This window comes from Antechinus flavipes, chromosome 3 (genome assembly GCF_016432865.1).
Source record: "Antechinus flavipes isolate AdamAnt ecotype Samford, QLD, Australia chromosome 3, AdamAnt_v2, whole genome shotgun sequence".
Taxonomy (NCBI): domain Eukaryota; kingdom Metazoa; phylum Chordata; class Mammalia; order Dasyuromorphia; family Dasyuridae; genus Antechinus; species Antechinus flavipes.
The window spans coordinates 461,380,676-461,397,638 of NC_067400.1; the positions used below are offsets into that span (position 1 = coordinate 461,380,676).

The 16,963-nt window shown below is 34.3% G+C and overlaps 1 protein-coding gene across 3 annotated transcripts in view; it reads right to left on the minus strand.

Annotated features, from left to right (window-relative positions):
• Positions 1-869: 869 nt before the first annotated feature.
• SGCG (sarcoglycan gamma) overlaps positions 870-16,963 on the minus strand; it is a 328,977-nt gene continuing 312,883 nt past the window's right edge. For all 3 annotated transcript variants that reach the window (XM_051986574.1, XM_051986575.1, XM_051986576.1), the window contains exons 7-8: positions 7,536-7,659; positions 870-1,419 (exon numbers count right to left, since the gene is read on the minus strand). In XM_051986574.1, coding sequence (XP_051842534.1) covers positions 1,237-1,419; positions 7,536-7,659 — 307 coding nt within the window. In that variant the 3' untranslated portion in view covers positions 870-1,236. The remainder of the gene's footprint in view (positions 1,420-7,535; positions 7,660-16,963) is intronic.

Below are 16,963 nucleotides of genomic sequence, written 5' to 3' on the forward strand. Positions count from 1 at the left end.
TATGGTCCTCTCCTGAAACTTCCATTCACCCAGTACTCTACCCCCCTTGCCTTTGTTTCCCTGATTGCTGAAGCCCTTGCTTGTTATTGGATACTCTGATACAAGAGTCCCATCCAACTGGCTGGCTAGTATGGCTGCCAGTCCAAACTCTTCTCTATTAAAATATTAAAAACCCTCATCTCTGTCATGCCTCTGTTCCTCTGGCATTACAGTATGAGAAAGACAGTATATAAAAGAATATACATGTGTATGTGTATGTGTATCCTAAGGATATGAATGGAGAGGATGGAGATTATATATATGTTAGAATCTGTGTATATACTATGTGCATGCATGTGTGTGTGCGGGGGAGGGAGGGAGAGGGAGAGAAAGGGAAAAGAGGGAGGGGAGATGAAAAAGTGATGTGTGAAAGAGAGGGAGGAGATTTGGGACTAAAAGGGAAAGAGGAGAGACATAAATTGGGTTTGCATGGTGGGAGTTGAGGAGTGGTATTGGTGGTAGGGATGGAATAAGTAGTGTGAGATAGATGGGGATATATATATATGGAGGTGCATCCCTTTCTTTTTAGAATGATAAAATTTGAATTTTTTTTTTTTTTGAGCAGTGTTAGTCTCCTGTTAGCTTTGGTTTGGTGCCCCAGTCACTTCTATCTCCTGTTGCTCTCCAGCTCAGTCCATCTCCTTACTTCCTTCTCTACTCTCCTCTCCCAAGTTATTTTACATTTACCCCAATCATAGATATTTTCTCATGAGAATTCTATTTATATTTGTGGAACACTAGATTCAGTTGGATTGTGTGTGTGTGTGTGTAATATATATATACATATATATAGTGTATAGATCATTACAAATGAATTCCACACAGTGATGTAACATTTCATTGTGTATTTACATGTATGAGGAGGGATGAGGAAATAGTTACAATTCACTCTTCATTCTGATGGAAATTAAACAGTTCAGTGTTGGAGACAAATTCTCTTCATTTCCTTTAAATGCAGCCTAAAGTTCAAGGCTTGATGCCACCTCCAGGACACAGAGTTTCATCCAAACATTTTCACTGGCAGTTTTTCTTGAGTTCAGTTTAAAAAGTGTGGGGTGTGTGTGTGTGTGTTTGTTTGTATTTCCTTCATCCAGTCCCAGAAGTAAGATATACACTCCAGCTCTCATGATCTTGAATAATTATTTAGTGAGAATTGTCAAGTTCACTGAAATGTGCCTTGACAATTTGATGGCATGTTCAGGTGCTTTTCTGACAGACACTACTGTTTTCTTGGCAAGTAGAACCCACTCCAGCCACTGACAGGTAAAGCTTTCCATCTGGGCACACACAGATTTCATAGAGTCTCTGGGAGCTGCCAGGGTGACTCCGAGTCCCCTGAACCAATTTAGGCAGACACACAGTGGCAGCATCCAACACAAGCTGTGTAGGAGAAAAAAAAATAGATGTGAAAGTTAGAGTCATAATGAAACAGACATAGTCATAGCAAAATGAATGAATGTGAAAAGGAAGGAGATTGCAATTGCTGATGAATTTTTAAACATCTATTAAAGTCCCGAAACATGCCATGCATTATGCTAAACTCTGGAAATATAATACAAAGACAGCACCTCTCCCAAGAAATCCTAGTAGGTATTTGACTTGAAACTGATTTCTACTTAGTTCTATCTTCTTTCTTCTCATCCAGGAGGGAATTAAAGCTTTTCTTTACTTCCTCTTCTGTTGGATGGAACTTTTCCTTGCTCAATGAATTCAGCCAATTTTGAGAACTGTTTATCCAGTCCCAGTTGGCAAAATGATTGTGTTAGCATAACAATGACTAAGGAAGCTTGTGTCCAAGATTCTGTTAGTTTGTAAAAGCTGAAAAGCACTGGGAAAAGGAGAATTGCTACAGCTATTCATAGAAGCCTCTGTTTCTGCTATCTGGGCTCCTTGAGTAGGGGAGAAAGTACATATTTGGAGCAGTTACATGGAACAGAAGTGTTTGACACTGCAGCCCAGGGCTGCATGTGGTAAATAGACAACACTTGCAAGGGTAGCTAAACCAGATTAAAATGTAAAGGAAATATTTAACAATTAATGAAAAAATATAATAAAACATAAATGATTTTAATATGTGTGGTTTTCTAAGTCAATGAGCAGCCCTTATCTTATGATATCCTTATGTATAGTCTAGTAGCCCCAGTTTCTATTTGAGTTTGACAATGTTGGTATAGAAAGAAGCTCCCAATGCTCATGCTATATTCAAACACATTGATCTAAGACCTCTGAGATCCAGGCTTCTGGAGTACAGTTCTTAATTCAGAAAACTTTCCTGGGAACAACACAATTCAGTATCTAGGTGGTACTGATGCGGTTTGAATGCTCTCAATTCCTGTTGGTCAAGAGATTAGTGGCAATAAGAGAGCTGTTAAGATATCCCCTTTAGATCGGCCGCAGGTTTAGGAGTGAAAGAATTCACTCATTCCCAAATTATTAGTTGCAAAATGAAAGTTTATTGTTGGGTAGAAATCAGTTTGCCAGGAAACTGACTTCTATATTGGCAAACATCTATTGGGAAATGAAATTTTGCCACTGAGAAAGCTTCCTCAGTGGGCAGAAGGGTTCTGGCAGTTGAGCAAGCTACTTAGGGCCATCTGCACAGAATGAGTCCAGATACTGCCCCTTTTAAGGAGTCTTGGGGCTTCAGGAGCCCAGGTTCCCAGACTTAGATTCTTATCAGTTTTCAGCCCAGATCTCCTATTGGAATTAACAACACTTCAAAGGGATGCTTTTTGACCAAGATTTCTAATTGAATCAAAGACTCTGGCATCCTGGAAAGATAATTTATCTGGGGGGCAGGGGGGAGGGAGAGGTATGTCTTTCCCAGGAGGGACTGAGACTCTGAACGGGATCACAGATCAAAAGGAAATATAGTTTCTTAAAGGGAACACAACTTTAGTAAAAAGTTCCATTATTCAAATACAAAAATACTTTGAGTAGCATAAAATAGTTTTAAGTGAAATACATTTAAAATATATTTTTTTCAGGCACATTGGCATCATTAGGACTCATTGGCTTGAATTTCTTTTAATTAGGGTCATGTGTAAGTGGGAAACACATTCAAGGCCTTGATTAGTAATTACACCCTTCTAGCACACATGGGTGCCTGATGAATGCTTTTTGCCAACAATGATGAGAATAAGGAAAATGTAATTTCTCAATCTAATCTCTGAATTGCATTGTTTCTAAGTATAATACAAAAACTATTAGTTTTGTTTTTAAAATTTTTTCCCTCTGCTGGCAAAGTGGAGGAATATTGGATTAGGATTCAGGAAACATCTAGGTTTGTAAGGATCACTCTACTGTTTCCTTGCAGTCCCCAGTTTCTGTTTTCTCATTTGTAAAGTAGGAAAAATAATACATGTACCAACTCTGTTAAAGTTTTGTGAAGTATTTTACAAATAGATCATTTTATCCTACAACAATCCTGGAAAATAGATTCTATTAATTCCATTCTACAAATGAGGAAACTGTGGCAGAGAGAAGTTAAGTGAATTTTCTGATCTATTTTAGATTTTCTTGCCCTCTGTAAACTTGCCAGACTGTAATTTCCATGAAGATAAGAATGTTAGTGTACTGGAAATAGTGCTGAACTTGGTTATTCCCTATTCTTTTTTATTTGCCAGGCATCTAACTTTCTAACTTTCAATTCCCTTGTCTATAAAGTGGGAATGATGGTAATTGCACTATTTTAGGGATTTGCGAGGAAAGTATTTTTGGGATGTCTAAGTGCTATAGAAATGGGCATTGTTAAAACTTTTATTAACCATCAGAAGGGAGCACAAAGGGTTCTACACATGGTTGGTGCTTGAGACATGGCTCCAGAATGAATCAGTATCCTCCAGAATACTCTGGAAATAATAATGAAGTGTTCATGCAGATCAGGAGGAGAGCCCTCCTGGGCATATTTAGAGTATATCTATTCTTCTATCTCCCAGAATAAAAAAGCATATAGTTCATTGTAATGACAAGCTTAAGAGTTCCAGCCCATTCTTTTTCTGGTTAGCTATTTCTTCCCATATTTAAAAATTTGAGTTTGTCTAATGATTAATCTTTCAAAATACTTTCATAGCCATCATTCCACTTGAAGGTAGTTGGATAAAGATTATGGAGACTCTAAAAGGTTAAGAAATTTGCTTAAACTTACCCACAGACTGGAGGCAATGAGGTGACACAGCAGATAGATTACCAGATTTGGAGTCAGGAAGACTCTTCTTCCTGAGTTCAGATCTGGCCATAAGCTGCAGCTGTGTAATCTTGGACAAATCATTGAACTCTGTTTGCCTTAGTTTCCTCATCTATAAAATGAGCTACAGAAAGGAATGATAAACTATTTCAGTATCTTTGCTAAGAAAACTCCACATGGGTCAGAAAGATTTGGGCACAATTGAAAAATGACTGAAAAACAACAAAAACCACATATTAATGGCAGAGAGAAGGGGCATATCACAATAAATAGAGTTGGCTCAAAAGTGAGGAAGGCCTGAATTCAAGTCTCACCTCTGATATATACAAGTTGTATGACTAAGGAAGTCATTAACCCTCAGAGACTAGGCAACATTTAGATCTTAAAACTCTGAAGTTGTAGAGAAGTTTCTACTCAATATGTATTGGTTGAAGTTCTTTACTGAGCATACCCTTTACTGAAGAAACCACAGATTTAATAAAAAGAATATATACACATATACATTAAGAAACAGCCAGGACATGTATGAGGATTTACACATGCATGCCATTTCCTCCCTTTACACAAGTCATTGATAAAAATACTGACCATCACAGGCCCAGTGAACAAATTCCTTTTGCACTTTGTTAGATACACTGATTCAAGTTGACAACAACCTATGAATGACTACTTTTGGTGCTCAGTCATTCAAAATATTCCCAGTGGCATGCTTTGTTAAAATTTCCTGATGATATTCCGCTCAGAACTATGGCTAAGAGATTAAGAAAATTGGTCCACAAAGCTGGGCCAACTCAAATAAAACTGAATTTAAAAGGGATAAATGTAAAGTTCTATTCTTGAGGTCAGAAAGTCAACTTTATAAATTCAGGATGGTGGGAGTAGAAATATCTGATTGATTCTTCATGATCAGAATGAGTTGATTGTCTGGTCCAGCATCCAAAGAAAACAGTATAAAACTCCCTTAGGCCAGGGGCTCTTTCATTTTTGCCTTTGTATATCTAATATCAGGGCAGTGTCTGGTATAAGGGAGATATTTAATTTATGCTTGTTGACCAGCTGATTGAAAGAAATAAGCTAACATCAGATGAAAGAAAAAATAATTTTGTTGTATTCTGCCCTGATGAGATGTCATCTAGGTTATCCTATGAGGGAAAAGACAAACAATATGCAGCATGTCCAAAAAAATATTGCTAGAATATTTGCAGGGATGGAGAACATGCTTACAGGGAGTAATGGAAAAAATTCAGGATTTTTATTTTAGAGAAAAGACTAAATTGAGGAGATATTATAGGTGTCCTTAAGTATTTAAAAGACTATCATATGGAAGAAGGATTAGTTTTTTTCAGGTAAGCCTCATAAGGCAATGGTTTGACTCTTTGCATGGATAACTCCTAGACCAGTTAGCCCTAGTCTAGCCCTGGTCTCTCTTCTAAGTTCAAATTCCGCATTACTAACTGCATAACAAACATTTTCAACTAGATATGCTGTAGACATTTCATGCCCAACATAAACTTTAAAATAAAGTTTGTTGTCTTTCTCCCTAAATCGACCCCTCTTCCTAACTTCTTTATATCTGTTGAGGTCATAGTCACCCTGGTTTATAGCTTCAGAGTTACAATCAATTTCTCCCTCCACTTGCTCTACATATTAGATTAGTTTGAATTTTTTTGGAATCTATCTCTTTAATATCTGTAGTAGCCATTCTCTCCTTTCCATTTGTATAGCTACCACTCTAGTTCAGGCTCTCATCCACAGTTTTCTAGTTGGTCTCCCTGCCTCAAGTCTTTTCCCTCTCCAATCCTTTCTTCAGAAAACTATCAAAGTTGATATTCCTAAAACATAGATCTGACTATGTCATTCTCCTGCTTAACAATGAGTTTTAGGGTGACATAAAGCTCTGTAATTTTTGTTTTTTTTTTAATACCCCCACAACCTAGTTCGAATTCATTTCTCCAACTTTGTTATTCTCTTTTATGAACTCCTTTATGAATGTCTTACATCTTTACACAAGCTGTGCATCACCCCAAGAATGCGTAATGCACAGAATCCCTAAAGTCTACTAATGTTCAACTTAAATATCATCTTCTGTATAAGACCATCCTTTTCTGTTCTCTCATTTCTAGCTGTTAATGTCTCTCCCCTCCCCAAATTTCCTGATGTTTATTATATCTATGGCAAATGTACTTTTATTCTCCCTTGTTAGAATTTGTAAACTCTTCAGGTGTGGGAACTACTTTCTTTGATTAATTGACTGAAATTACAAGAAAACTTCTGTAGACTTGATGAAAAAAGGGACTTCCTGAAATGATGAGAATTGTTCAAAACAGGAATGTGTTTTCTAAGAAGGGAATGGATTAGAACTTTTAAAGCAGTAGCTAAATGAACTTTTGTTGATATTGTGAAGTTATAGTTTTAAAAGCATGGACCTACTCCATGATCTCTGGGATCTTTTCCAATTCTTGAATTTTATACAATGACTACATGTGCTTATTTGCGTTATGAGAGCAATACATTGATAATAGTTGAAGAAACATGCTTCAATGAAAGTGCATTATTTATCTGTGCATTTCTGAAGATGCTAAATTATCAATTTAATTCCACAAACATTAATTAAGGGCCTATTGTATGCACTGAACTATGCTAGGTACTCTGGGTATAAAGACAGATAAAACTCTGCTTCTGTTTTTAAGGAGATTGAAATCTGGCAGAGAGAGAAAACAAATACATAGAAAAATAGAACACAAGTTATTAAGCAATAATCTTATGGGATAGGTATGAGTGATTCATGGAAGAAGTGATCACATAACTGGATAGAGCAGGAAAAGCTTTATGTAAAGGACGACCTTTTAACTGAGTTTTAAAGAAAGGGAAAGAAAGGAATGTGGAAGGAGGATGCTTTCATGGGGGTGGGATAGTGTGTATAAAGGCCAAGTGATGGATAAGGGCAAGACAGAATTAAGGATTAAGAAATAAGTCAATTTTAGTTAGAATTTAGAGATCATGAAGAAGAATAGTATACAATAAGAATAGAAAAGTAAATAATCAGATTATTGCATTAAGAAGATTATTCTGTCATGCCTATTTTCAACATCATTTTTATAATTTTTATAACCTTTTATAATTTGTAGTCATTTTTCTTTTTTCTTTCTTTAGTCTTTTTCTCTTTTATAACCTTTTATAATTTTTAGTCATTTTTCTTATGAAACATACAAAGTTAATGTGCTAACCCAAGAAACTTGTTTCTGCTTTGACTACAACCTAAATGGAAGTGGTCCATTTATATAATAGAAGCCTGCTTTATTTAGCTTACCATCCCATCACTGCTATGTAATTTGATATCCATTTGAGAGAGAGCTTCAATCTTCCCAGAATTTGCTTTAATATGGACCCCTCTTGGTGCATCCATACTTAGGCTCCTTGTGGGAGATTCCAGCCTGAAAGTAAAAAAAAAAAAAGGTACTGAGGCAAAGACTAATAAAATAACATTCTAGTAGAATTTATTTTAGTAGGGAATTAATACAACCCTTAGTTGTAATACAAAAATCATGGTCAATGATCTTTTCTTTAATAGTTCAGAAAAGCTTTGAAGAACCTTTTCCTTTTGGTTATTTAGAGTTCAGAAAAAAAAAACAGACCTGAATCTAGTAGCAGAGAAAATTAGCCCCCAAACAGATAATGGTTATCTCAGTAGTAATACTTCTCATAACTATAGGCATAAAATCTTACATATGCACGCAAAGCAAGTTTAATATTGTAACAATTTACTATCATAGATTTCTCAAACATCAACATTTCTATGATATTTTAAGATTATTAAAAATCAAATAAAGTTTGTTTCTATAATAGTAATATTTCAGCTTAAAATTAAAATTAACATGGATTATCTTTTCACATTCATAAAACAAAACATGTAATGATAAATACATATAAATAAATTCCCTGTAAGGAATGGAAGAAGATTGAAGAATGTAAATTGTATGTAAAATGAATGAAGAATTGTAAAAATGTATATATAAGCTGCTCAAGGGAACTTTCAGCATTAGTGTCTACAAAGCAGTGAAAACACATTGTACAATCTTATTTTAATATTGAATAATACCATATTATTTCATGATATATGAAACCCGATAGAAAAGATCATCTGGGAAAACTTTTGTACAAAGATTTTTAGTTAAAATTGCAAAATCATGTTTGGAAAGAAAGACAGATCTTTAAGAAAACCAGAGAATATATAAAATGTTCATTTTAATATAAAAGTTGCAGCCTCTCAGTTTTAGATAATTCTCTGTTTGGATAGTTTTTAGCTGGCAGGAATTACAGAGCCAGATGCACAGTCTAGATCACTTTGGAAGAATACACAGCCAGATGCAGACATCGTAAATTTATTTGACTTGGTTTTAGATTTTTAATGAGATAGTGTTTACTCTGAAATTGTGCTTTCCATCTACCCCAAATTCTTGCAGTCTTCTAGGATTGAAATAAAACGGGCATGTTAGAGATGCAGCAAAGGCAAATGTTGAATAAAAGTCTGAAACCCATTGCACATAGGGTAGCATATGGGAATTACTGCATTCATTGTATTGCCACAAGATGGCGTAAATTGACTACTTGAAAACTGTTCCAACTCCTGCCCTGTCATCTCAGGAATTTGAGAAAGAAACTTTCATAATTTAGCTACGTTATTGTCCCTTTCATAATAAAGGAAAGGAAGAGGTCAAAGAAGAGAAAGGGAAGAAAAAAAGGAAAAAGAAACTGAGAAACTAAAAAAAATATATGTAAATGTTTGTTGTTCAGTTGTGTCTAATTCTTTATGACTTCATTTAGGGTTTTCTTCGCAGGTACTGGAGTGACTTGTTATTTCCTTCTTTAGTTCATTTTACAGATGAGGAAACGGAGGCAAAAAAGATCTTGCCCAGCAGGGTCACCCAGGAAATATTTGAAGTCAAATTTGAACTCACAAAGAATTCTGACTCTAGGCCCAGTGCTCTATTCACTGTGCCACCTATCTGAACCAACAAATAATTTATTTAAACACTCAAAAAACTGTCATCCCCTCTGAGGATCCCAGAATAGAGGGTCTCTGAGGTTCTATGAAGCTCTAGATCTAGATTTTGGTCCTTGCAAAATGATTCAATGACAGCTGTTCTGAAAATAATTAATTATAATGATAATAGTTAACATTTGCATAATGCTTTAAGTTTGACACAGTGCTTTGTGTGTATTAACTTATTTGATTCTCAAAAGAATCCTGTGAAGTAGATGCTCTTATTATTCCCTTTTTTTAGATGAAAAAACTATCTGAGAATAGTTAAATGCCTTGCCCAGGATCACATCGCTGGTGTGATTCCAATTTAGGCCTGTATACTCTGCTACCTAGGCTGGCCCAATGTAAACACTTGTGATATTTGATTATTTTCACAGTCAAATCAGAGTAATCATAAAGTTGAAGCAAGTGTAATATCCTTTTTTCCCTTCCTATGTTTTCAAAACTTTTCCTTGAGAAATAAAATCATAAGGCAGCTGTCAAATTTTGCTGGTCAAGGTGGTGTTAAAGCTGTACAATGAGAACACGTAATTCTTTTTAAAAATAGGATATATATGTACATGCCTATGTACATTAGAAAAGCAATCTGCCTTGGGGAGGATAAATTAAGAGAGAATGTGTTAATTTGGTTAATTTGTTGATATCCTTAGGAAACTCTGACCCTAAATCAGGACCAAAAACATTCATCTTATAACAAAACTCTTCAAGGTCAATCTATATCTAGTAAACACTTGCTATAAAGTACTGAAAGAGATAGAGCCAATTAATCAATAAACAAGCATTTAGTAAGTGCTTTCTGTGTGCCAGATACTGTGTTAGGTGCTGGGGATACAGGGACAAAAACTAAATATTGACCACCTATAGAGAGCTTCCATTCAATCAATAATTCAATCTAAGTATTTGATTAAGAGAAACGACACATACACAAATGACTAGAGGGATCAGGAAAGGCGCTTGAGTTGAACCTTGAAGTAAGAGAGGGATACCAGAGACAGCGGTGAGGTGGTCATTTATTCCAGGTATGAGGGCAGTCTATGCAAAGACTACAGGAGATGAAAAATCATGTGGCAGGAGCAGGACCTGGACTGATTTGGTAGTGCACTTGAATGGTAATGCACATGAAGGAGATTGTTAAAGGAAGAGAAATAATTGCCTGAAAAGATACTGTGCAGGGCTCCAAAGAGAGGCTACAGATACTAAGCGATAGTCCCTGTCCTAATGGAGCTTATAGTTTCTTAAAGAGATATATGACACAGATATAACTCTCTCTATATATAATACATATATATATACATATTTATATATTCATTTATTACATGAAAAGTGCATAGGAGAGGTGAGAGTAAAATGGGGAGGTGAGAGGGGAAGGAGAATTATTGACAAATGGAATCAGGAGGAAGAACATTAAACGATGCTGTTTAGATAATGGAGAAAATGACAATAGATAGAAAACTGGGGAGGGATTTCTAAGTGTAGGGAATACCTGTGAACCAGGTATTACAAAATATGAGAGATTAGAAAGAAGAACATTCCAGGTATAAGAGAAAGCCAGAATATTATTTTAAGTGGAAAAACTATAGGGCACAAATCAGCATGCTATTAATAACCTAAAGGGAATCTTTGTAGAGTTTTCATTCTAGCACTGCATTAAACTTTCTGGTTTTGAACTGCTATTATGAACTGTGATATCCATGTTCTGTCTCCTTTCAAGTGGACAGGAATTTAATTGTGTGTAGATGGACTTGAATGTCAGGAGATTGTGGAGGAAGTTATAAAAAAAGAGGAGGGGTGATTGTTTGATATATTGGAGAAGGAAAAGTGTATATACAAAGCTGGACATGGCGTAAGTAAGATCTGGGATCAAATCCCATTCCTACTCCCATTCTTTAGAGAATAGTTATATGACACTGGCCAAGTCACTTATTTTCTTTCAGTTTTGGTTTCCACATCTGTAAAATAATGATAAGTATATTTCCTACAATGGAGGACTATGATTATTCACAATACTTTGCAAAACTTAAAATGCCATAAATGTCAGCTACTGGTATCATCATTATCACCACCATCATCATCTCTATCCCTATCATCAACATTGTTATCTCATTCAATCCCATTAGAAACTAGTTTTTATACTGCTATTTTAATTTTCTACAAATTACTAGAAAGGCAGGTAAAATAATTGTTTTCTTCTAGTTGAATAAGAGAATGTGAACTCATCCACTGTAGACTCACAGAAACATCCTCAGTACAACTCCAATAGCAAATAGGAAAACAAGGGTGATTTTGTACCTCTTCATATCTCCCCATTATTTTGGATTCTTCCAAGTCTCAACATTTTGCAAGGTTTTTGTTCCATGTAGTTTGGAAATGAAATATTTAAATATGTTTAAGTACACATTGTCATTACGGTTTTAATGGATTAATAATATGCCTGGGCAATTATGGGCAATAGTTTAGTCTGTGATAATTTTCTAATTCTGGTATCATTTATTTGCTGAGATCTCCGGGATACATAATTAAATGTGAATTTGCAGTAAGGGATTTGCCATCTCTTAATTCATGAAATATAGATGGGTCATATCTTACCAGGTATTTGATAGATGTTAAACTTTTCAACCTGTAGTTATGCATTACATAGTTTATACTGTTCATAAATTAATCTACATTATTAGCAAGTCTGGGCTCCTTAAGGAGTTTTGGGGTAATTATGGGTTTCTAGGTGCTGAAATGGATAGAGTATTGAGCCTGCTGTCAGGAAGACCTGATTTCAAATACAATCTCAGACAATTATTAGTTATGTGACCCTGAGCAATTCATTTAGCTGTTTGCCTCAGTTTCCTTATCTATAAAATAAGCTGGAAAAGGAAATGGCAAATCACTCCAGGATCTTTGCTAAGAAAATCCTAAATGGAGTCATGAAGAGTTGTAAATGACTGAATACAACAACAAATTTCTAGTAGCAATAGTCTGATCCAGTCATAAACAACTCTATTCACAAAAAGAAATATTTGTAGCTCACACATTTTTTTCACTGTTTCTTTATCAACATTATGTACAAGTTGTGTCCGAGTACATGTGAATGTCATCCATGTAGGGCATTGAAATCTATGTATCTTATCCATTTTATAGATTATACATAGAGATTTCTCAATTTTGGTTACATTTGACAAATCCAATAGAACACACCTGTCATTGGATTTACTATGGTTATGTGAAGTGATGTCTGCTTATCAAAAAAGTATTTTTCCCTAAGTTTTTGATGTTTATCATATCTTTTAAGAATGTCTATTTATTAGTCTTCTTCCTTCTTTTTGGCAAAGAGATATTGACTTTTCTATAGTTGCCTTTGGGTGATAGACCTTGTGTTTTGTTAAGATTGTACACATTTTTCTTAGAATACTTTTCAAATCCATGATGGTCCACTTTACAATTCCTGAAAGTATACACTGAGATTGGTATTGCATAGATGTTAATTTCCTTACATATGTTTTATTTGTTCAGTTTTGATTTCAGGAGGTCATTAAATCTCAACATATTCATCTATAGTATTTTCCTTGATATCTTTGTTCTTTATGTGTTTTGTTTAAAGTAGACCAAAATATTTGCAATTGTATCCCCTCAGAGGGACTTCAAAGTATTGCTTTATAGCAACTTTAAAGGCTACCTAGTCTAACTTGCTCATTTTATAGATAAAGAAACTGAGGCCCAGAAAAATTCCTTGGGAAGTAGCTTTCCCAATATCATAAAACAGGAAGAATAATTGTTTCTGGATTTAAGCACAAACACTAAAGTTTTTCTTTCCTTAGTATCCATTAAGGATTTTATGATTTCTGGGTCCCAATGATGTGATATAATTGGATAAGGATTCCATGCAATGAATCAGTTATTTAATGTGTTTTTGGTGGAATCATGTAATATGATATCGTCCATGTAAATCAAGGCATTAATAAAGTGATTGGTTGGAATATATTTTAAAAATGAGTTGGAAGTTATGCTGAATTCTATTTGGAAGAGATGGTAATGGATTTAGGGATACTTATGTTTATTATTGGTGGTAGGAAGTGAAGTCAAGAGCCCAAGTAGAAGGCAAGAGGAAAAAGTGAAAAATTGGTGATATAGAGAAGTTTTAAAATAGGGAAAAGGAGAGTTTAGGTAATTTCATATTGAATGGCCTGCATTTCCTCAATGAGGTAGACTATATTATACATTATGAATGTGGAGAGTGGGGATAAAAAGGGGGCTCTTAAGTAAGGGCAAGTTTCAAAGTAGTTAATTTGGGTAATAACAGGAAATCAATGATAGCCACATAGAAGGATTCTCTAGCTGTAATCACAGCCCAGCTAAGATTATTGCTGTTAATTTATAGTGGATGGAATCAGCCTGATTTTTTCTATTGATACTGAATATTTTGGGGTAAAAGTAGACAAAATTAAATGGGGGTTGAAGTTTCATGGTTTGGGGATAGCAGAAGTTCAGGAAACATGAACTTTTAGATCAGTGGCTGGGGAAGCAATCTTGTTCAAAGACCTTTGTTAAAATACATAGATGTGATGATATAGTTAAATTAAAAATCATATTGCCCAATGTATATCCCTCTTATGTTAATGATGTTAGTATTAGGTTTAAATAAAAGAGCCTTAGCCCATGAAGGAAGAACTTTTTAATCCTTTTTTTCCCCAAAGGAGAAAAAAAAAGAAGCATTAGAAAAGAGAGAAACATACATAGTATTCTATTCTATGCATATAACAGTGATCACTGCACAATCTTCTCTTTCAATAGATTGGAATGTCAGATTGACTTTGGAGAATTATAAACTTTCTATAAATCTAATGTCTGCCTTAATAATGTTGAAGTAGAAAAGAGTCTTTGGGGGGCAAGTGATGGAGTTATCTTAGATTAATAATACAAGAGGAGAAAGTTTCATATAGTTTGACATATATCATAGATTCTGGGAAAGCAGATTCCAAATAGTTCATAGAAGGTATGGCTAGAATCCAGTGTCTCATATTTTGAAGTGGAAACAAGCCTAAAGTGAATAGGAAGATCTTAGGGATGAAACTGCGAAAACACAAAGAGAAATCATTCAAATAAGGAAGAAAAAGAAAGCTGCCTAAAGAAACTGATGTGAATGCTCAGGGAACTCATTAACTAACTCAAATGGAAAAAAAAAAAAAAAACATGTTTAGAAGATGGCAACAGGGCAATGATAGAGGGTGAATACAAAAAATTCCTGTAAGAATTGCATCTGCAGCCTTAAAGCTTAAAATGAGCCAAGGATGACAATGAATGCTAAAAGACTACATTTCCTCCCTTACATGTGTATTGAAGGCAAGAGAAAGCTCAAAGAAGGGATAGTTTTATATATATGATATCGTGTAATAAATGATGATGATCAAGTGGCTGAACAATTTTTTTTATTTGTTTTTTTCTTCCAAGAAAAGTCATCTTTGGACTAAGAATTATAGAAGAAAAATGATTATAAGAGACAAGAAATCCATGATAAGTGAGGAAATTGATAGAGCACCTAACTTTCTCCACTAGGTCAAAATCACCAAGCAGGAATAACTATGTATATTAAGATATTGAAAGATTGACAGATGTGATTTCTAGGTCACTGCAGTGATCTTTATTTTTTAAATTTGATTTTTAAATTCTGATTTTAACAAAAAAGAGAATATTTCTATATTAAAAACATAAAGATTATTATATTTGAAATTGCAAATCTGTTATATACAGCTTAGTTTTTGGATAACATTTCTAAATACAAAACCCACAAAGAGTATTATATCTGAAATTGCAAATCTGTTATATGTAGCTTGGTTTTTTGAGTACACATTATCTTTTTTTAAGAATAAAGAGAAGATAAAAGGAAGGAGAAAAATGAAAAATGTAAGGAAAGAGTAAAGGAGAGAAGAAAAATGGAGAAAGAGGAAAATGAGAGAGAAGAAAGAAAGAAGAAAGAAGGGAAGAGATAGGGAGAGAAGAAATATTATTTTAAAAGTTGTCCTGGTTTTCTTGTTTTCTTTTTGAAATTCATTTTTTTCTCTTTGGAATATTAAAATACTTTAATCTGTCTTTTTTTTTCTTTTCTTTTTTTCAGGATGTGGGTGGGTAGAACCGAATTTTATCATGAGCTCTCCTCTCTCTCCCAAATTTCTTTTCTGCTCAATAAAGAAAAGTATAATCTTTGTTTCAAATAAGCATAGTCAATCAAAAGAAATCTAAATATTTGCCACCTTGAGTTCTATTTTTTTGTTTTGGTCCAAGATAATATTCTCTGAATTGGGAAGGGCAGAACATAGATGGCTAATAAGGAATTAATGTCAATAAGGAAAAAAAGTTGAGAGCACCTGTTCTCAATGAATACAAGTCATCATTCCTAAATAATTACATTTTAGGTAATAAAAGTGATATTCAGATCTGGTACATATAGTTGTCAGTGATCTCTGAAAGACTATGGAGAATGGGAAACATATAACAGTTGCATCTGGATATTCTTTTAAGAGAAGAAAAGGTCTTCTGCAAATTATAGGCCAGTGAGTTTGACTGTGATTTCTAGAAAAATTCTAGAATATAGTAGTAAGAGATTCCTAAAGATCCAGAAAATAATGTAATGATCACAAAACAATCAGCATGACTTCATCAAGAATGGAACATTCTGGTCTAACTTTTATTTCATATTTTGATAACAATTTTGATAAATGTGTATACCAGAGAAATTCTAGAGTTATAGTTTACCTAGATTTTGGCAAAGCTTTTGATAAAAATCTGATAAAAATGCCTATAGAGAAGTGGGAAAGATTTGGTCTAGATAATAGTAGATGAATTCAGACTTGTTTGAATGGCTGGATATATTCATGTTTACTGTTAGTTGAGAAGAAGGTCTCAAATGCAATGTTTCATGGAATTGTGCTTGGTCTTGTGCTACTGAACAATTTTATTTGTAATGAATGAAGGCTGTGTCCCATTTTTATTAAACTTGCAAATAGGAGAAAGTTGAGGGACACTACCTACAATGAATGACAAAGTCAGTAGTAAATTTAAAAAGATCTTGAGTATTAGATGAATTAATAAGAAAAAGATTAAATTCAACAGGGAAAAATGTAAATCTTATACTTGGATTCATTCCCCTTTATTGGTTTGGGTTAAAAGACCATTGGCATTTATTTCAACTCTGAAGTCCTAGGAACCAAAACTTTATAGTTGAGTGAAAATAATTACAATTTTATACTTTGTTAAAAACATTTCTATGCTCTGTTAATATTTTCAAGTCACTTTTCCTTTGAATGAGGTAGTAAGAGAATAAATATTCATATCCCTCTTTTTAAAAAGATGAAGCAGCTGGGACTTGAAAAAAATATCACATATCTATAGTGACATGGGTAGGAAGCATCAGATTTGGAATTCAAACCCCATTCTCTCAAGTTTACCATTCTTTTTAATAAACCTTGCTGCCCTTTTTTGTAGCACCTGACAGAGTCTAAGCCTTTCTAGCAAAGCTTTACAGAATGCACGGTCACTCCATGCCAGGATGTGACAATGGAGAACTTTTGTGGAGACAACTCAGGGTAGGCTGCTAAAAAAATCTATTTGTGAAGTTATGTTCACGCTTACTTTAAAATAAATACATTTAGTTCCTTCCTTCAGTATTATCTTATGTACATTTCACCCTCTATCTAGTGGAAAGGACAAAA